The following is a 22,054-nucleotide window of genomic DNA, read 5'->3' on the forward strand; positions in this document are numbered from 1 at the left end:
CAATCCCGCTTCTGCTTACCAAATTCCCTGCAGAGCAAGACCAGACAGGCACCAGGGCCCAAAGGCATCCAGACCACTGCAATATTGAACATACTGTATTTTAAGCAGTGAGCACTGAACCAGGGAGGAAGGATTTAACTCCCGCTGCAGGGAGCAGAACTACACTAAAGACAAATTTGTGCCAAAAGTTTCAGGTGTGATTTACCAGTATCCACAGTGTGAACCTGCTCTTTTTCATCATGAAAGGAAGCTCTTGGACAGGAGCATCATCTTATTAAGCAGCACAAAACGCTGGCTGTAGTATGTACAGCAGCACAGTTATCATGCTCTAATTCACAGCATTAGAATGAACCATTCTCCAAGCAGGAGAAATTTTCATATCAAAGATTCAAATACCACAGGCTTTGATGCTTCCAGAAGAGATTCTTTTAATTTTTCATATGTCTCTAAATAGTCCAAGTTTCACAAGCTGCAATGGAAAGTGAATCAGACTTTCATTCCTGAAAAAGACAGAAGTCACTAAAAGAGTCCAAGCTGCAGTTCTGAAAACCTAGACATGGCAGACTTCTCACAGAGCCTGGCAGTGATCTCGGGAGTGGAGAAAGCATTTCGAATGAATTAGTGCTTCTCCACCTGAATATGGAAATGCAGGAGTAAGAAGTGGAAAGAAAGGGACCCCTGAGACTTGACTGTGCATGTAAAGCACCTTTCAGGTTTGAACAGACTCCAAAGATGCAAGGACAAGGGCCACACCACAGAGCAAACACCCCCTTCCATCCTCGAGTACTCACTCCTTCTAAATCCTATTTCTACTGCTGATTTACATGAAAAGGTTTTGTGCTCTCAGGATCAACCCCTCCACTGCAGACATAAGAGTGGGAGGCAGAGCGTAAGGGCATCCTCTGCTCAGCTAACGCCTGCCCAGCCCCGTCCCAGAGCAGCACGGGCACTGCGGCCGCTCCCTTCGGAGCTTCAGGACGCCGCAGCCTCCAGCACCAGCTCCTAGGGCATGGAAAGTCTGGGCAGACACTGAATAAAACATCCTGCTAAACAAGGGACAAGTTTCCTTAAACCCTTACAGACACAAGGCCCAAAATGCTGGACTATCTACGTGCCAGCGCTGCCCACACCAATCCGTACAGCAGGAAAAAGCATTCCTATAACACAATGCCATTCCACCGCTAGGCTTTATCCTATGCCTTAAATTTAATCTCTACTCTTCCTACCCTTAACTATAGCCTTCCTCACACCGTCTGTTTGCTGCAGAAGCTACACACAGATCTCTCAGAAGCTGGCCTAATTGGTGTTGCTCTCCCAAGGCAGATTCACTGTGCTCTGTCCTCTCAGCGTGAAAACAGCCAGGCACGAGCAGTAACCAATACCAGAGTGCCACCTATAGCTGTTCCGCATGACTTGGCAGCAGAAACGCACACACATGCTCATTCCCCTCCCTGGCATTAGGAATACCTCTCAGAGAAACCTCTGCCATTGAGGTCTGGAGAATAAGCAAATTTAATCGTAACAAAAGATGTAACAGCAGCTGCCCTAAGAGGGGCTTTACATCTCCCAGAGTGAGAGGAGGAGCATGGAGAATAGAGCCCCTCTCCCCACTCTCCTCTAAAGAGAAGAGGCAGAGCATATGCACACTGCCCACTGATTTCTGCTGAGATGGCCCAAAGCCAGCTTATAAAACAGGCTTCTTACAACTAGAAGAATACATATTCTCATTTAATACTGTGCAAAAATGTGCTAGGACAGGTTTACACTTTTAGGGTCAGGAACCAAGCATAAAGCAAAAAGAGATGGAAATGACATTCTCCCCTCAGCGCACATTCCAAGACTGATAAATGAGCCACTTCCCCTGCTCTCTCCAAGGGAAACCAAGTTCCTGGGGAGCTCTTTTACAGCAGTGTCAGGCTGACCCCTCCAGACAGAACGGCTGATGGTTAACCCAGCAAGGCAGCCTGAGGAAATGGGTTTTGAACAGGTGATGTGGCAGATGACATCTTCATCCCTTTCTGCTTCTGCCACAGAGTTAATCCGTACAGCCACTCTCCTCCCTGGGCTTACCCACCACTGGTGCTGCCAGGCACTGTGCCGATTCACTCCGTCACCCCTTGGGGGTCACAACACAACCCTCTTCACGTAAGTAATTACAGGCTTCATTGCATACTTGGCTGTAATGGAGAATATATCAAAAAAAAATTAGCCAAACAAAGCCCCCTTCACTTCAGAGTTAGACAACCCCACCTACACATCCCAACCAAGTCAGCAAAGTGCTCTCAGGTGCCTGCTGGCTTCCAGTATCAAAACCAGCCGAGGAACAGTTATGCAGCTGTTTCCAGGGGTTGCATTCAGCATTCCCACCCGGCCACGCTCTGCCCAGGAAGGCAGAGGGAGTCTTTGTGCCAGGACGCAGCTGTTCAGGAGATCCCCTGGCCCTGTGCTAACATGAGTATCTGTAATAACAGGGTTCCTCTGTAACCTTTAAGGGACCACACAAATTCTTGTTATTAGTGAGCTTCTACCAGCTTCTGTGGCCCCTCTGTGGGGCCACTCCTGGTGGTGCCAGGGACACACACAGCTGACCACACAGGAGAGGAGGCAGCCTCCTCTCCATCACAGAGCTGCACTGTGGGAAGGTTCACCATGAAGACACTGCTTAGCACACGAAGATGTCTAAACAGGCTGCTTCTTTTTAGACTTTCTGGTTGGTAGCATCTACTTTGATTAACAGTTCATTTATTAGGTTTTAGGGTTTAGGATTAGGATCAACAACTGGGTCACTGCAGGAGCTCAGTCTTGCCTAACTGGAAGGTGAATTGCATAGCAGAGTCTATGCGTGTGCAGGGATGGAGAGACATGCAGAGAACACTGCTTAGGTGAAGACAGTTCACCAGCCCTGGCCATGCTTTAGAAAACCAGTCTGTGAAAATTTCAGGTAAGGCACTTCAATTCCAGCGCTCTGCACACAAAGCTACAAACCAGATTTTACTTACTCTGGGGGAAAGCAACATTTTTCACTAAGGACCTGATGAGCAGTTGTGGGTTGATTTTTCTTTTTCTTTCTTTAAAGCAGGTTGATGATGAAAAAAAAAAATCTCAGAACAGTATGACTATCATGAGAATGATTTCTAAACCAGGAAGCATGACAGCCCCACACCCACAACAGCAGAAGCAGCTGCCACATGCAAGTTGTCAGCTACACACTGCAGGTCTGATACTGCATTATTTAAAGCTAGTTGGAGCTTTGACATTATCTTCAATGCAGTTAACTGCACAATGCAGAATTAACTAAAAGCCCAGTATAAGAGAGGAAAAACAAATGGGTGGTATTACCCAAATCAGGCGGTATTTCACATCCTCTTCTCAAAGCAGGAACTGCTATGATAAAGCCCAGCCTGAACAGAAGTACCAGGACCACCTCTTACGCTCAGGTTCTGCAGCACTAAAGCAAGGACTCCACCAGTAAGAAATATCAGTAATTAAAACAATCTCTAACCTCATCTTAAGTTCCCTGCAACATGACTTCGGTGCCTCCCAGGCTGTGAATGCTGGAAGAGAAATTTCTTCTTGATGCTAAGGAGAAAACTAAAATGAGAGCAGGTTGTTTCATTTTTATCTGGAACATTTCCACCTGCCCACCTCTTTTCTGCACAAAGCCTTTCCATGTTCAGTGGCAGTCCGTGCCTGGCTTTAAGCACAGGCAGCATAGGAAGCTGCTGGACCAGGGAGATTTCCACAGCCCCTTTGCCTCTGCTACCACAGTGGAAACCCAGCCCCGCTGCTGCCAGCTGAGAGAGGATCAGGAGTGCGGGCAGGTGATGTTTGTGGTGGACCAGCAGCAACCACAGCCTCCAACCCTCCTGTTCCCTCAGGGTAAGGGAGCAGTAACCACAGCTCTGTGGCAGCACGGCCCAGACGGGAGAAGCATTTTGCCTGCAGGTGGAAAAGCTTGGAGCAACTCTGCCTTACAAAATGGCAGAAACCAAATGGCAGCACCACACCGACCCCGAGCAAGGCAGTGTCTCCCCTGATGGAAAGGGCTCCTAAGGATCCTTTCTTTTGCAGAGGTCAGGGCAGCAAAGCAGTTGTTCCCAAAAACCACAACAACTCGTAGCAATGCCAGAGCTCCCACAGCCTATCACACTGTGAAAGCAGTAAAAGCAGTGCAGGAGGGGAAAAATAAGGAGTTACAAGGATTGCTCCACTTCGGGCACTGCTAATGTGCTGTAAATTCCTGGTGACAGGTCACTTATCCCCACAGTTCCACACGGACAGCCTGGTATTAGTCACCTTTCTTGACTTTGGCACATTGACCACAGGCAGCTGCCCCCAGCACACGTTACACCAGTAACGTGGGTTACCTTCTCCCAGGGCTCTACATTCCATTCTGAACCAAGGACCTGCTACACAGTATAAAATGACAGGATATTTTCAATGCAGAGAGCTTCCAATGCAGTAAGGAGCAGCCTTACTTTCCACACATTAGCACATTGAAATCTGTACAGCAAGCCTGTCAAACAAAGCAGCTGCTCTCTGGCTCTCCTACACCTCTTCTCAGATGGAAGCACTTCAATTATGTGGCATGCCTGCAGGATTTTGGAGTTAAAAGAGCCGCTGCCATATCACATACTGTAACCTTTTGCCTTTCTGTAGGCACTGCCTAAGATCTGATGTGCTAGTCTGTTCATTTTCTTATGGTGGCTCAATGCAAAAGGTTGCCTTGAGTTTTTCTTTCACAGCAGGGGTGTAGGAGTGCAAAACCAGAAAGGTACTTAATTACCAATTCCCTGTCCCTTCATTTTCAGACTAGCAAAACAAATTTTAGAAAATATTTTCTAGGGAAATATGATCAACTACAGGAAAAAAAAAGGTAATTAAAAGTAACTGCAATGTCCACTCTTACTTAATTTTATATAAGAGCTCCAAGACATTTACATACTTAAAATCTTTAGACAAACACAACTCCATTCCATGACTTTCAGAAGTAAGCATGGAACATCCTTCACAAAACCAGTCGGGAACATTTGTAGCCCAATTCAGTTGCTGCTTAGATACCACCGTTATGGTCATGCTGAAAAGCCTAATTAACTCCCACTGATTTCAGAGAAGTAACTAAATTAGAACCAAACCAGGTACATCAACACTTCACCTTAACTTGCACTCACCTCCTGCCTTTCTTTCAGTCACTCTGGCAACATATCAAGCATCATCATGCTCAGATTAGCTCCTGTTTCTAAACAAATACTGTTAAGGTGAATCTTTCCTCCTAAATTCAGCAGCGTAATTAGCAACATGTACTGAAGGCTTGTAACCCACAGTCATCTTCCAGAAAAAATAAATTTAAGGAGCTGTCGGTTCAAACTGTCACATCTGAGCTACATGACAGGGTACCAAACCTTTATACTTTTGCTGAGAGCAAAAGAGAGTAGACACATTTATAGGCCTGTAATCAGAAATGTCAGACAGTAAGACAGCTTAAAGTCTTGTTTTATATGCACTGGAAACATCAGCACAAGAAGCGCAGCAGTGTAAGATGAGATTTCCTGCATGAATGTTTCAGTTAGCTTGAGCCTGATTTTTACAATCATCCTGATACTTACAGGAGCCTCAACAGATTGTAAGATCAGAGGACTTGTGTAAAGCATTTCAGGCATTTAAGCATTCACCTGACATGCTTTAACAGAAAGAACAAACAAAAAAATAACCTAGTTTGGAACTTGAGAAATTATCCTGCTCCAGAGCCAGCAGGACAAAAATGGAGCCAGAAGGCCTAACTCAAGTGCCAAAAAGCACATCAGTAGTATCATACATCTTCTGCGAGATGAAGCTTACATCAGGAATCTACTTAGAAAAAGCGCATATGACATTGAGAATTAAGGCTGGAAATCAATGTGGGTTAGCTTCACACTGCACATGAAACCTGCTCTCCACTGCGCATTAGTCTGTCTGCTGCAGATCGCTGACATATTGGCTTACATGCTCTTATGGAACAAACTGAGTCATGCTGCTAAGACTTGAAAATAAACGTTCTTTTAAAAAGCTCTGCATTCTGCAGGCAGTACACCCAACTCCATACAGCTGAGGCTCAAGATACATACACTCTTCCCCATTTTGCCCACGAGACCCCCACTGTGCACCAATTCATTTCTGCATGCAGAACACAGCTGTGAAACAGACAGCTACCCGCACTCAACTTTAAGAAAAGTGTTAAGCCTTTTCTTAAAGGCCTTTTTATCTTTAAATTCCTTCAAAACATAAATTAATTTCAACAAATCAGATGCAAAACACCCGCATTTTAAATTAGCATATATTTTACTGTATCAATCACAGCAACCTCATACAGTAAGATACACAAAAATAGAGCATGGTATCACTTCACACAGTTTTGTACTACAGTATTTCATGACATATATACACAGGACTTTTCTTTTTCAACGCAAGTTTAGTCCCTGCTATGTTCACCATAAAAATTATGTGGCATCACAGTTTTAGTTATTCACTGTAGTGTGAGTAGCCATATGGAAGTTGAACTAGTGAACTAGAAGATACACTGTATAGCAGCCAAACAGGCATGACACTCAGAAGATGAACAAAAACAAAATAACCACCGAAATGAAAACCACCCTTGGATTATGTTTTAATAGTAAAATCGTTTTTAAATTCTTCACTATATACATAATGTATCTACACTTGTGTCATATTTATATATATATATTTATAAAAAACATACAAGAATTTGAAAACCTTAAAATCATTCACCAAAACAATATTCACCCAACCTTCAGGGTCAGCAAGGCAATACTTGCCTATAACATCATGTTCAGTTGCAGTCGCTTGATTCAGAAATTTCCCTGATTGCTGAACACACACCATTCACTTTGTTTCTTAGTGCAAGCTGTACAGTAACTTACTGTTCTCAGCCCTCTGTAAAACTCCTGTTTCATCTTATTTCCATAACACTTCTGACACCCATTTATGGCTAAAATGATTTCAGCTATTTTACAACATTAGCCTACATAGTTTTCCCCTGTACCTACCTCAAGCCCTCCCCCTACTCAAAAAAAGTAAGACAAATGATCATTCATGCATGTTTCGGTCACACAGCGATCAATGGACATTTAAGGTTAGAAGCTTAGATTCTAACAGTGTTTAAAAAAACCTAAGTGAATCATTTCAGTGCAAAGTGGACTACAGAGTTTACATCTCAGCTAGAGTTCTTTACAGATATTTTAAACACATTTAATTCTGCACATCAGATTAGGTTGCCTGATACCTTGTTCTAACTAGCTACTTGGAATAAGGAAGTTAGAAAGATTCTTCTGGGTTTCCTTTTAATAAAAAAAACTAAAGCCTATTCATAATCAAGTGGTTTTGGGGGGTCAAACTGCACAGAGCCTAGCACAACAGAGTCCTGGCTCTCGGCTAGGGTTCCTATGTGCTACAGTAATACAGATAAATATTATTATCTGATTCACATCCATAACTGATGGGTTTACTTTAACAGGAGTCACAAATGAGCTCTGATTTTTAACCAGGCCAGTGCTTTACTTGCTGGACTACACTACAGATTTCACAGTGAATTTGGAAGCAAGCATAACAGTTATACTTACAACTTTCATAACCACAAAGGAAAAGCGTGCTCTGAGAACCAAAATCCTGCAATTCTTAGACAAGACTCCACCTAGGTTAGTGGTAGCCTCATGAGATGGGGGAAAAAGTGTCAGATTAAAAACAAAAAAATTATCAGAGCCAAGAATATCAGCCTGCCACAGTGACTAAGCTATGAAATACAGTACAAGGAGAAACAAAAAGTCACCTGAACAAATAATCCAGAAAGACTTCATTGTTATAATGATTTTACCACTTTTAAGAACTCAACATATTAAATATTTATTAAAAATAAACTGTTTCCAAATTACCTATTTACAGTACAAAATCAGTACTTAATACATGTGCAACAGAAAGTAAAGGAAATCAGTACTCATCTGGAAGGACAACACTCTAGGTATAATTTAAGTGACATGAATACAGGTTCACCTTTTTAAAATACCATACAGTAAAAACCAGTAGGATGATATTGGCAACACCAGAAAAATAAAGCACGTATTGTCTAGATTCAGATTACATAAGATTGAAAGAAACACCTGGGAGATAGGGGGAGAAGAACAAAACAAAGACAAAAGGAAGGGATGCTGTGGTGTTTGCATTCTGGAGATCAAGAAATGCAGACATACTTTGAAAAATAGTCATTGGCAAAATAAGCCATTCGCATAACCTTGCACATTTTAAAGTCATATTTTATTAAAAACTGGCAGTAACTTCATTGCTTATAGTATCTTATTTTTTAGGTTTTATTTTCAATCCTTGCATGGTTATATTTGGGCAAGGAGATGGCTGCAATGGAACAGAAAGGTGCAATGCCACTTTTCTAAAATGCAACAGCTGCCAAGTTTTAAAGAAAAATGTGCTCTTCTCCCCCATTTAAATTGAAAAGTAATGATTATTTAGGAGTTACCTAAATTATAGCAGCATGAAATCTAATGCATCTGCAGCATCTGTGAAGCCACAAAAATCCAGAACCTGATCACTGTCACCTGATCACTGAACCACAGTTCCAAATATTTGGACATGTCATTTTTGTAAGAGGTCAGTGTATTTACTTATCAGTGGAGTCAGAACATTAGTTAGGATAGCCCTTTCCCCTCCCCTTTCCTTCCCCTCCAAAACAGACTAATCAAGTCTATCTATAAACTACATGGGACAGCTGGGACGATTTGTAGTTTAACTGATTGTTCGGCATGAATCTGTGGAGCTCACTTTTTCTACAGCACGGATCATAATAGTAAGCATTGAGGCAAGTGTCACATGAGACTTTTGAGCAAAACGTGCAAGTGTTTGCAGCTCCAGATCGGTTACAAAAGCCGCAGCGTGAGGTGCCTGAAGGTTTGGATTTTGAACTGAGCTGAGCAGCTCGCTCTTGACTCTGAGTCTGTGATGTGTACTGAGATTTCTCCCTTAAAGCAGACGCAGGAGATAAGCCATCATTTGGAAGTGGTTTGATGGAATAGGTGCTCTGTTTCACTGCTGGGTATTCCTGCCTAGAGTTGAACAGATTGTCACACTTTTGGCAAATGGAAGTGCCACACGGTACGCCGCAGCTTTGGCACTTGAGGGAAGCTGTCTCTTTGGCTAGGTGGGTGCGTTTGTGGTAAACGGGGTTGGCATCATTTCTCAACAGCCATACATCAGGCTTAATAGCATCTTGTCTTTTAAAGTTCAACACACTTCTAGAATCAGGATCAGTATATAAATCTAAGTCCTCTTGAGCAGAAAAATAAGAGCTGTAAGGGACATTTGTTCTTAGCATGCCATTGTGATGAGATGAAGTCGGCAAGAATTCGTCTGAACACCCATGTGGGGAGCTTGACACTGTCAGAAGAGAGGGTGACGGACGAATAATTTCATCTTTAATGTCATCTTCCGCATCAACTAAAATTGGTTCTTTCCTGAGACTCAGTGAGCTCATCAAAGGTGGTTTCTTACTTTCCCAATAATTATCATATGTGTCCACTGATTTAGAAGGCTTGCTCACCTTTGGCTTGAAATAATCTTTAGAGGCCCGTTCACTTGCTGATTTTTGGAGTACCATTCGTGCCATGGAAGTATTTAAGTTTTCTCTGCACTCTGCACGCCGTTTCATGGCTTCTGAGCAGCCCCTCACATCTTCATTGCTATTTTTTCGTTCATTTATAACATCAATCTCTGAATAGCCTTTATCCTTCACTTGCAAGTGAATTTCAAGAAGCTGCTCACATTCCACTTTGGCCAAAAAGAGTTCAAATGAAACCATTTTCACTTGAATGGCATCAACCTGCTCTTTGAGCTTATAAATTGTTCCCAGTTCTTGGACATAGCCCATGTAGTTCAAAATCTGCCTTACATCATCTTCAGTTAGAGCAGACTTTACATAATAAACAAAGGGTCCAGTGTAGGTCTAAGGGGGGTTGGGGGGAAATAAAAGGAAAACTAGGTTACAAATTCAGTGGTAGACTAGACGTTCAGATAATTCAGTGACAGATACTATACAATTAAATAGAATAATAATGACAGTGAACACGTACAAATCCCATGGCAAGATGAACTCCATTTCTGCATGTCTCCTGTCCAGCAGATGGAAATTCCACATGAGGCAAACTCAAAGTAGGAGAGTTTTCATTCATATTGAAATCCTAATTAGCATGATGCCCCCCCTGTTGATTTAAATCACTATGCTATGCACTGACATTAACTTATATGCATACCAGACATTTTTGCATTTACAAGCCAGTCTACCATAAAAGGTAAACAGGCAGAGATCTCACATGTTGCCCCTGGACTGGGGCTAGCTAGAAAAAAGAGGAAATCTGACTTGCTGTGGGAGTACCAAAGTCCTCTTCAATTCAGCTTTAAATGTGCTCAAGATGCACACTTTTTTGGGTACTATTACCATGCAGTTTCAAATGTCTATTTTATTTAGTTTCGTATTAGGTCAAGAACTTCCAATAAAAAGGCCCTCAAAACAAAGATACAAGTTTGTGCAACTGAAATATCCTTAGCATCTGGCAGACCAAAGGTACATTAGCCCAGTTCCAACTGTTCTGGATTAAAGGCAAAGCAGCCTGCCCATCACATCTTTGTATAGAACAGGTACTGGATCCACACTGCACAACCAAAGTCAAGATCGGTGGTGCAAGAATGTGTCAAAGGCCAGAATTTAAATGTAATGATGAAGATCTATGGAGAGATCCTGAAGAAAGGTAGTTTCCCCTTAGGGAAACAGAGGACTCCCAAATGTTCTAATAATATTCAAATTATCTGCTAAATAGTGTCTTTATAAGAAAAGCAAACAAAAATACCCATCACTAGAGCGCAGAGCCCACACATGATGTTAGACACCTACACCAGCAGTGTTTTTATCCAGCTTTCAAGTCCCAAAACTGTTCTCGTAAGTCACCTGCAACATTCATTACTGAAATGCCACAGCAGCTTTGAATAACAGAACATGTAGGAGATAGAAGAGAAAAAAACAACAGCACAGAACTCACTACCTGACTTCCAGCACCCAAGCCGAGCAATACACACGTTCCTACTTTTCCCTCTGAGATCCTGGCACAGGTAAATAATTTGAAAGTACATTAAAATCAAAACTTCATGAATTGAGAACTGACAAGCAAACAAAATATATTCTGGAAAACCATTCTTTCAGAGAAGTTCCTTTACCATTATCATATAAATTGTGGGAGCCTAAGCAAAGCATCCTCTTGAAAGCATGCATTGGTCCTTAGCACTTATGCTCCATTAATAGCTGTTGCAAGACAAAAATCAAGCCTTGAGTGAGCTTAAACACAACTTGATTGCTCGCTCTAATGAAAGCGTCTCCAAGTAGAAATTAAAACACTGAAGCAGGGTAGGCTGAACAAAAACCTTAAACAAGCTCTTCCTCTATTTTACGGTTATGTTATAAATGCAGCCAGTACTTGTACTTCTGCTCTCGGGATACTGTCACCAGCACAAACTTCACTTATTTTACATAGAAATTTTCCTAGAGCTTCTGCTTACCAACTGCATGTGGACAAATATATACATCACACTAATAGGTGGAAAAAAGAAGCCTTTGAAGGAAATGCATGAAATGTGTTAAAAAAAAGAAAACCAAATAATTTTCTTACTATGGCCATGCAAAATGTCTTACCTTAATATTTTTGAACTCCTTTTTCCAGGGGTAAAGGAAGAGATTAATTCCAACTGTCTCGAGCATGCCGAATGCATTATGGAGAGAATGTAAACTAGAGGATTTTACAGATCTCAGTGAGTTTTCAGCCATCTCATAAAATTTTATCAACCGGAATCTATAAAAGGGATCAATTTTAGGAAGGCAAAGTAAGGCTGCTGCTGCCACTCGCAAATACTCATCATTAATAGGACGCTGCTTGTTGTCAGAGGCATTCAGTTTGCATTCATGGAACTGTACATACTTCCTAAATAAATCGTCTTTGTATTTCGTATCCATTGAAATCAGTTTTTATCTCACACTTGGGCAGCTACCTCGTCTCTTTCATGGTTATTTGGCAGTAGGTTGATTATCTGGCATTAAGAATCTTCAGCAATGGCAACTCTTCTGGAATAAAAATTGAAAACAAAGACAAGTCATCACAGTTGCATAAATCCCAGATGTCCATCTGCTTCACAGGATTCTGTAACATGTTCCACAGAGCAGCAGCTCCCAGAACAGCCTTTTCAGGTTTCTGAAAAAGCACAAGAGTCTACAGAAATGCTTTTGTCCTGCTTTTCACCATCATTCTTTACTCTTCTTCCAGTTATCTGCCTAAAACAGCACAACAAATGTGAATCGAGCAGAGCACCAAAAGCGATATACAATAAAGCTGGTGTGGGTTCAAGAGCAGATCAAGGGTTCCTTGGAGGCAAACAAGGCAAAGTAGCTCAGGGCAAAAAAAACTGGAAGAAGCATGAATTTTTAGGGTCTCTGCCCCAAACAACTTACACAATCATTATTTTCATCAGTCAGTGTTTGCCCTGCACTGTGGTAGAAAGATTTAAAAAAATCCCACACAGAAATTTCATTTTGCTGAACTTGGCAAAACATTTACTTATTTTATTTTTCCCCTCTAGTGGCACAGACTGAGCAGATTAATTAACTTTGCTTTTCTATTTCTAACATTTTCCTAGGCTTTTGACTGACACGCACATTCCCCCTGATGGCACACAGGCCATTGCTGTGCTGGGAGGGCCCCGCATCCACCCTACAGAGAACAGACTGCCTGAGCTCTGCAAAGTACTGCCAAAGTTTCATCTGAGTGCTAGCAGCTGCAAAGAAGATTGTAACCTTTGCAGCAAGAAGCTGCACCTGCCATTTTTAGCTGGTCCATCAGAACAGAGCAAAATCATTCAGCGTTTTACATCATGGACATTTTTGTTTGCAGGGGTAGTCGCTTTTTGTATATGCCGATCTACATTTTCACCTCATTGAACTCACATGCTACACAGAAAGGCTGGTGACAAAAGAAGCTTCCTAATGCTACTTTACCAAAACCAAGGTAACTGGGAGGCCAGCAGAATCCACCTCGACCGCCTGAGGAACTTGTGATCAAAATGCAGACCACAGGCTTAGTTTTTTAGATGAAAATGCAATCTAACCCTAACAGACTTCCCAACCATGAACCAAAGGAAGGGGGGAGGTGGGGGAAATCAATGCACTGTTTCGGTTATAGTCAGTCTGAAACAGCACTTCAGAAAAGACTTTCCACACAATATTAATTGCAGCTGCCAGAACACTGATCAATGCCCCCCCCCATTCCTCGTAAAATCATTGCTAAGAGTAACATCAGCTGAATGAAAGAAGCCATAACACAAAATACATGGAAGAAAAGAAAAAAAAAACAAACCTCACAAACCATCAAACAAGAGGCCAGGAAAACAAACAAATAAAAAACCCAACAGCCTAGTAGTTACATTACTTGAGGAAAGGCTGCACTTAATGACAACATCGTGTGGGAAAAGGTAACTAGTAGTTTCTGCTCACAGGCACACTGCTCTCGGTCTTTCCACAATCCGAAATTGCACTGATGTCAAGAGACAAGCTGTGAATCACAGGAAATGTGGAGTTCTAAATTAACATCTGAGCATAAGGGACAGGAGCAAACCCTTCTCTCTCCCCAGATCTTTCCTCCTCAAGTTGCGCAAGATGAAGACTGTGGACAAAGACAACAAAAAGCCTGCTCTTAAGCAAGAGGAGCTCCATAGGAGAATTTCAGAGGAACATTTTTGCCTGGCACATCAGTAATACACCCCCAGGACACAGAACAATCCTATGCTGACAAGAACCTGGCTTAAGTATTTCCACCTCCACTGTTAACAACTACTACACAAAAGCGCGTGGTTGTATGTACGAGACTTAGGGAAGTCCCCACATGAAAGTCCTTCCTCAAGGCCCGATAGACTGTGACAATCCAAGCCCCTGCCAGCTCCAGTTTTGACTCACGGCTGTACACAAGGCAGAGTTCACACAGCTGAAAGGCAAAACACAGTAAAGCAAAGGCAGCAGTAAGCCTTCACAGAGCTGCTCCTCCGCACACAGAGCTTCCACACGCAACATATCCCCATCCTCACAGCCCACCCCTCGCAGGCAGGCTCCCAGCAGCCAACAACCATGGTTACATGGCTCGATAAAAGCCTCAACACGTGAGTAGGCACAGACAAATATAGTTTTAAGAAACACGCTGGCTGACAGAACAGATAAGGTAACAAGGCTGTTTTGCTGCACAGTATTGACTAAAAACTTCAGGATTTCATGGAAATGTGTAAGCTCTGATCCGAGCCTAGTTTCCACTGGTGAGACGAGGGAACATTTCTGTTCACCTCCTGGGTCTAAAACTCAGCTGAGGGATCCAACCCAGGACTGTCCAGGACTGCCTGGCAGGGCACAGACATGCAAAAACCCATGTGACAAGAGGGCATAAACTCAGGACGAGTACAACCTGCTCCTTGCTCACACTAAAGAGACCACAAATGCCAGCCTTCCACCAGACATTAGAACGTCACCCAAAACACAGAGGGTAACAACAGCAGAGCAGCACAGCGCACCGCTGGGGAGTCTCGAGGGGCAAAAGGGCGGAGGAAAAGGGGGAGGCGGGGGGCAAGAGGCGGGAGGAGGGAGAGGAGGGGGGCAAGAAGCTGGAGGAGAGGGGCAAGAGGCGGGAGGAGGGAGAGGAGGGGGGCAAGAAGAGGGGGGAGGGGGGCAAGAGGCGGGGGGAGGAAGAGGAGCGGGGCAAGAGGCGCGGGGACGAGAAGGAGGACGAGGAGGAGTGGGGGAAACAAGAGACGGGAGGAGGAGAAGGGGAACAAGAGGAGGAGTAGGCACAAGAGGCGGGAGGGAGGAGACACCGCGCACATCTACGTCCCCCTCGGCTCTCGCGGCCGCCCCTGCCGCAGCGCCGGCTTCCCCCGGTCACCGGGGCGCAGCGGCCGCCAGCGCCGCCCCAGGGCCCGCGGTCCCCTCCCGCCCCGCGGGGCCGGCCCTCACCGCTCCGCGCCCGCCGCCGCCGCTCAGCAGGGAGCGCGCGGGGAGGCGGCTGCGGGCCCCTCGCGCGCTCCTCGCGGTCCCGGCGCGGCCGCCTCCGGGCTCGCGCTGCCGCCGGAGAGGGGGCGGCTGACAGCGGCGCCCCGGAAGTGGATGTCGGGGGGAGGGGAGGGGGGCGGGGTTCCGCCCCCTGCCGCCGCGAGCACTTCCGCCGCGTGACGTCAAGCAGGACGGGGCTGCGTCACCGTAGGCCACGCCCACAACGCGTGGCCGCGCCTCCTAGGGGCTGAGCCTCGTGTCGGGGCGGTTCTGCGCATGCGCGCGCGCTGCCCCGCGATTGGCGGGCGGGAGGGGGCGGAGCGAAGGACCAAGATGGCGGCGGCCGGTGGCGGAGGCGGCTCCTCCCGCTCCCCGGAGCGCTGTCACGACCCGCTGTCGCGATTCATTTGCCCCGTGTGCCTCGAGGTGTACGAGAGCCCGGTGCGCGTCCCCTGCGGACACGTGTGAGCGGCTGCTGCGGGTCGGGGCACTGAGGAGGGAGCTGGGCTCGGGCCTGGGCCTGTGAGGGGGTGCCGCGGGGGACACGAAGCCCTTTGGGAACGGAAAGGGGGAGGGAAAGGGGAGGGAAGTCCTTGTGGAGCGAGGGATGCTTCAGGGAAGGGATAATGCCATGAGAGAGCCCCAGTTGCTCCTCGCATTCGTCTTTCGCCCCCTCGGGAGCGGGCTGGGCCAGGCCGGTGGGGGCTGGATCCTGTTGAGGGGTGATGGGGTCAGGGAGCGCTGCCCGAGGAGGTGCGAGGTCTGCTTTTTGGAAGCAGCGTCTTATGGGCAGCCTGGGGCCACCATGAAAGGAGAGGAAAAAAAAACAGCAAGGGAAAATAACTACTATACTTTTACTTTCGATTGTTCTCCCATCTGAAAGACATGGAAAGGAGGGAGCAGAGCACTGCCCACAAGCTGATAACACCGAGCATAACAATCTCTTGCCTTCCTGCTCAAATGCCAACAGGCTGCTGTTTCATTAGATGTCTTGTCTCGAGACTCCGTTGTCACTAAGGGCAGGTGACACGGGAGGGCTCTGGTTGTTTATGCTGCGTCTCCCAGAGAGCTGTTCTCACTACGTACACTGTTCTTCTTCCACCTAGCTTTTGCACTCCGTGCCTGCAGGAATGTCTTAAGCCGAAAAAGCCAGTATGTGGTGTCTGCCGCAGTACCCTGTCACCTGGTAGCAGAGCTCTGGACTTGGAAAAGCAAATTGAAACGACAGAAACCACGTGCAATGGCTGCAATAAAAAAGTATGAGAGCATTTGGAAATTAAATGCACAAAGTGTGCCTGCTTGCCCTTGCTGCTTAGAGGGAAATAAAGTGCTTGCTCTTCACCTTTCTGCAGAATCAGGTCAAGATATTTGTTCTGACAAGTGCTATTTTATATAGGCGGCACCTTTATGTTGACATTCTTTCTGCCAATGTTATTGCTGTCTTTCTAGGAAGTGAAATTCAAATGGAAGATACTCATTCTAAAGTTATAGTAAAATATTGCTTCTGAAGTTGCTTCTGGGAGGAACACTGTAATGAAACAGTGGATGTGGGTTTTAGATAGTGATCTCTTTGGCTCTTATCAGAAATTTGCTTCATTTGAAATAGTTATGAGTCAAGAGTTGTCTTATATGGGTGTTGTATTCCATAGACTTACTGTTAGGGTCCGGCGTGTTAATACCTGTACGAAGTTCTTCCTGTCATTTCCTTTCTCTTTGTAAAGTGGGACTTCTTAGTGTTAATTGAATATATAGTAAAATATTTTGGTAATATATTTGGTAATGACAGAACAACAAGAAAAGGATAATTAGATACACTAAGGTGAGGAGAACGTTTCAGTTAATTTCACTTTTTATTTCTAGATAGTGTCTTTATTCTGTCTTCATTCCATGTGATAGAAAACCATAGTGCTTTGAATTATGGGTTTTCTTGTTGTGAATTTGAATTTCCCTTAATAGGAATGAACAAATAGCAAATCTATAATCTCAAAGCTTTCTGCCTTGCCAGCTGAAGTGTTTGGATTTTCTCGCTTTAACACTGTCTGCAGAAAGGTGCTTTGTTTTATACGTTTACTACTCCTACTTAAAAATGTAGAAGTAACTGAAAATAGCTTACATTAACCTTGCTCTGCAATTGTTGCCTGCACAGATGTATCTCTCAAAGATGCGTAGCCATGCGGCCTCTTGTTCGAAGTACCAGAATTATATAATGGAAGGTGTGAAAGCCGTAACTAAAGAACCACTTCACAACACCAGGTAACTAGTGCTTCTCAGGAAATACTCGTCTTGTGTCACAAAAAGACAGCTATCGCTTATTAATCATTAGAAAATCTCAATTTTGATCCTTCCAAGGAGAGTCTTTTTATCTTTCTAACTGCGTTATGGGTTTCGTGCAAACTGTAGAACTTTGGAGTAAAAGCAGACTCTACTTCTTTGCCCACTTTGGGTATTAATTGTTTTAATTCTTTCACTTGGTGAAAAACTAAGCTTTAATCCTGCATTTGACTGTGCACAGGCAAGCTGTTCTCCTTTCTGCTTAGTCCCTGCACTAGACATCTTAAAGATCAGGTTACTCAGTAAAAGCAGCTATTTTATAAATAGAAACTTTACCTTTCTGTCTCAATTGTGGTAACTTATAATGAAGGGAAGTCAGAACTGGTCGCAGTGCACTTGTCTGCATTGTAGCACACTGGATGGTACCCTGGGCATCTTGCTGGGGGAGGAATCAAACCAAACGAGATGGTAAATGGCATTTATGTTTGTAGAGGATCTCATTCTGTGTAAATATGGATGATACTAACTGTTCCTTAATCACTGGGAATTAAAAAATCTGATTCTTAATACTAGCTTGCCTTAATTGCGCAGACTCAGGCTGTTGTTTTACATTATTTGTGTTAAGAGCTGGTAAGACAACTTTTGACCATTGAAAGCTAAAGCTTTTACTTCTAGCTTTCTTACAATAATAAATAACCTCTTTTTCTCTCCCCAACCAGGAACTTCCCAAATCGCTTTACCTTTCCATGTCCATATTGCAGCGAGAAAAACTTTGATCAAGAAGGGCTAGTTGAACACTGCAAAACATGGCACAGCATGGATGCAAAACAAGTGGTAATAAAAAGTCTTGGTCCAAGAATTGCAATGAAATCTAGTCTTAAATCCCTTTGAAACAATGAGTTAGAGAATTGCTCTTGAAGTTAAGTACATATTTATCATTACTCCTGTTAATGTCAAATGTGGGCATGCTGATCATGTATTTAACTTTCATGTAATTTTGATGTTGGGGTTTGGTACATTCTCTGGAGGTGACTCATCTCTATTTCTCTTGCAGCTAGGTCACATCCTCCTTTCATAGCCGAAAAATGGCAGACATTCAAAGTTAATTAGTTACAGTAACAAACATAAAATTAGTGAGATATAATTTCAAAAATGTGTCAGGCATTTAATTTTCCTCCCCACTGCTTTCAGCAAGAAGATATTATAAACTGTTGGGAAAAGTGCTTGCAAAAAATAGTGGATCATTCTAGTAATCTTTATCTGCCAATACTTCCTCTCATATAAAAGGAGTTGCAAACCATGAAACTGAATTTGAAACTTTAATTTTTCTGGAAAGTTTTGGGTTTTTTTTAATTTCAAATTCTTTAGGGGGAAAAAAGTCTTTTTTTGTTTTCCCTTGGAGGGAAGTGATCTTTGCAAAGGAGATCAAAAAAATCTTTTCTGTTATTGAGGAAACAGTTGTAGTGAATTCTGATTTTCAAAATGTAGGGAGAAGAGTAAGCCCTTCCAGTTCAGATGTTTAAGTCTTTAGTTGAAATTGTTCAGGGTTATCTGAGTCTTTTGTCTTAAATGCCCCAACAAATTAATTGACATCACTTTGCATATAAATAGTGATTGTCACAAACTTCAAAGTTCAGTCTTCCATGCTGTCTCTGTCCTGCTCTTCCTACATAAATGTTAAGGCACTTAAGCATCAGGACTTAATTGGCTCTTTGGGTTTTTCTTGAAGGTTTGCCCAATTTGTGCTGCAATGCCATGGGGAGATCCAAATTACAGGAGCGCTAACTTCATGGAGCACCTTCAAAGACGACATCGCTTTTCGTATGATACTTTTGTGGTATGTGTTTCCTCACACTTGGAATACAGCCTGATGTCTCTTAAAACCCAGCTTATTTACATAGGCACTGCTCTTGCATCTCATCCATGCAGATGTCATCATGTGAGAAGTTATTGGCAAGTCAAAGGAAGAGACAGTTTTTTTTCTGTTCTTATTTGGTGTTTTGTTAACCAGCATGGCTGTCACAGTAAAACAATTTCTGTACCCTTTGTTCATAGGATTATGATGCTGATGAAGATGATATGATGGCACAGGTTTTGATGCGTTCTTTGCGGGACAAATGAAGCAACTAGAAGATGAGATGTAAAACCAAGCTTCCACGAGGGGGAAATGCCTAGTGTCCTCACATTTCTCCCTGTACATCCCAAGATGAACTCAGGCATTGAGAAATATGGAAGACTTTTTAATCCCTATCTCAGTTTCAAATCCTGATTTGATATTTCTGTACCGCTCAGTCTTTTGTTAACATGATCTATGCCAGTTAACCTTGTCAGCCTAATTTTCTTACTTGCTTCACACACAGCGCTTAATTGTAGGTCAACTTGGAGGATATGAATCTGTTTTCATGTACCTATGCCTATTGGTTTCTTTTGCAGCTATGGTCATTTGACTCTCTAAGAACAAAAACCTTCCAAATGGAATAGCCTGAACTAGTTAATAAGTATTTCTTCCCAGTCTTATTTACATATCTTAAATGATAGTATGAGAGGTGTATTTGTAGCTCTTGTTTTCCTTTAGTGAGACCTCTTGGTGCTAACTGTAATTGTCACACCAGCTCTCATTTAACGTGATCTATGATGCCTGTGATTTCATAATATATCCCAGTGTTTAAATTCTTACATGCAGCCTCTCAACTATATGGAAAACATATCTTCAGTACGAGTCTTTAAATGTTCTTAGCAAATCTTTGCACCTGTGTAAGAAATTAGTTCAGAATATTTTAGTTTTATGCATGATTATTACTTTCTTCCATACTTTGACCATAACTTCTAGCCTGGAAAATAAACTTTAATGTTGGTCTTAGTTAAAATGCATCATTCTTTTAACTGTTGTAGCAAATATTAATCGTATTTGCTGGCTTTATGATTAAATTGGTGGTTTTGAAACTGGTTTTCTAGTGATTATAAGCCTTATGCTGATAGGGGAATTCAGAAGTTTTTTCCAATACCTCTGATTTCTATTTAAACTAAAATTTTTTGTATCGATTCCTAGTTTTTCCATCTCTCAAGGCAAGCTGGTAGCAAAACTTACCACTAATTCATAGCACTTGCAAAGTACTACTTGTCTGCATTACAGATTTTAACAGGTATTTTGAATTCCTGTTTTTCACTTAAATGCTGCTAAAGTAGCTGTACTTAAGATTGTTTTCCATACGATGTTATACGTGTAGTATGCAGGTATAGTTTTCCAAGAAAAAGTGAAATATAACCCAGAAGGCAGGATGACACTTCCAGTACGTGGTAAATGGATGCTCTGAATTCACGTCCACACTTCTACTGTAGATTCCTTTTTAGTTTAATGTTTTTATTAATGGCACAGTCAAGATGCTGAGATCTAACAACCTTGTAAATCACAGTAGTGTTGAGATGTCTAGTCTAATTTAAGCACGTTTAATTGGAGCAGTGGACCTGCACCACCACAGAACTGAGTAATAATTAATTTATTTGATCAGTAAACATAATACCATTGCACTCTGCAGAAAGCAGCATAGCCTTACCCTTAAAACAATGAAACATGCCACAGCTAAAACCTCTGGATTAAGCTTTGCATCCAGCCAGACCTCTAACGTATTTAAGCTGAACTTGGCTTCAGTGTGTTTACCCCAGCTTGGTATGGACTTAAGTACCTGCTTGGTGGCTGGAAGCTCAGTCTTGGCTGGAGCAGGGGTGGAATCTCATGTACTGTGGAAAAAGTACCAAGTTTGGGGTTGGTTACTTGTAATAGTTGGTCTGCAAAGAGATTACATTATGTTAGTGGCTGGATGGGGATTTCTGGGTTCTGGCTAGAATGCCCATTGCTGATTGATGGGACTCTTAGATTTCTGCTACTATTCTAAGTGCACTTCCATGCAATTCTGATAAAATATTAAGGAGCAATTAGAAGCTTCCAAGCAATTGTGTTTTTGACTTTTGAAGACAAGTTGCAAATAAAGGTCATTTAATTTATGAAATCCTATATTCGTGTCAACTGTTACAATTTCTTTCTCATGGTCCATACATTTCATTTCAGCACCTCCCTAAAAACGCTTCCTACCAGCTGTGCTAACGCTGCACAGAGCACAATAGACACTGAGACTCCAGCTTTTGGCTCCCCTTGCCCTATCCCTGCTTCTCTTCCCCCCCACCCCAAAGAGCTCCTCCCCAGCTTTCCTGTAGGCAACATCCTTGTGTTTTCCTCAGTTTAGGCAGCTCCAAACGGGGCAGTGAAGGCTGGTGTGCAGCAGCTGACTTGTCAGAAATTGCTGGTGCTGACTGAGTGTGACCCAAACCTTGACAATAAAACTTGAGGTTTGTTTGCATCAGATTGTTACTTGCAATTTATTTCACAGAAGATACAGACCAAAACTATTGACTGGAAAACTAGCTAGTTCTACGTTAGCTGTGATTACATTAGTGTATGAGTAAGAAGCAATGTGCTGGCACCTGCTGGCTTGATAACAGCAGAACTTGCCGCACTGTGCTGTGATGAGCATCTGTAGAACCACTTGGAGATAAACGTAGCCGTAGACTTCCACTCACTCCAGCTGCTGAAGAGCTTTTTGTCTCTACGCTGCTGACTTCATCAACTCAACAAATACAAAGGTGTTTACACGTGCTCTGGTATGT

General features: G+C 43.2%; 2 protein-coding genes across 3 annotated transcripts in view; one reads left to right on the forward strand and one right to left on the reverse strand.

Moving 5' to 3' along the window:
* Positions 1-15,068, reverse strand: part of SPATA2 (spermatogenesis associated 2) — a 140,455-nt gene extending 125,387 nt beyond the window's left edge. The window contains exons 1-3 of one of the 2 annotated variants that reach the window (XM_069872004.1): positions 14,954-15,068; positions 11,738-12,163; positions 6,300-10,000 (exon numbers count right to left, since the gene is read on the reverse strand). In XM_069872004.1, coding sequence (XP_069728105.1) covers positions 8,747-10,000; positions 11,738-12,055 — 1,572 coding nt within the window. In that variant the 5' untranslated portion in view covers positions 12,056-12,163; positions 14,954-15,068 and the 3' untranslated portion in view covers positions 6,300-8,746. Of the gene's footprint in view, positions 1-6,299; positions 10,001-11,737; positions 12,533-14,953 lie in introns of those variants that run through there. The other variant, XR_011338719.1, reaches the window with a different exon arrangement.
* Positions 15,069-15,431: 363 nt separating this feature from the next.
* Positions 15,432-21,404, forward strand: RNF114 (ring finger protein 114). Its single transcript, XM_069871700.1, has 6 exons — positions 15,432-15,585; positions 16,228-16,378; positions 17,268-17,374; positions 18,112-18,226; positions 19,122-19,229; positions 19,448-21,404. Exons 1-6 carry the CDS (start codon positions 15,455-15,457, stop codon positions 19,511-19,513), a joined length of 678 nt encoding a protein of 225 aa, XP_069727801.1. The 5' UTR covers positions 15,432-15,454; the 3' UTR covers positions 19,514-21,404.
* Positions 21,405-22,054: the final 650 nt, after the last annotated feature.

The sequence above is a fragment of the Phaenicophaeus curvirostris genome, chromosome 18 (genome assembly GCF_032191515.1).
Source record: "Phaenicophaeus curvirostris isolate KB17595 chromosome 18, BPBGC_Pcur_1.0, whole genome shotgun sequence".
NCBI lineage: Eukaryota > Metazoa > Chordata > Aves > Cuculiformes > Cuculidae > Phaenicophaeus > Phaenicophaeus curvirostris.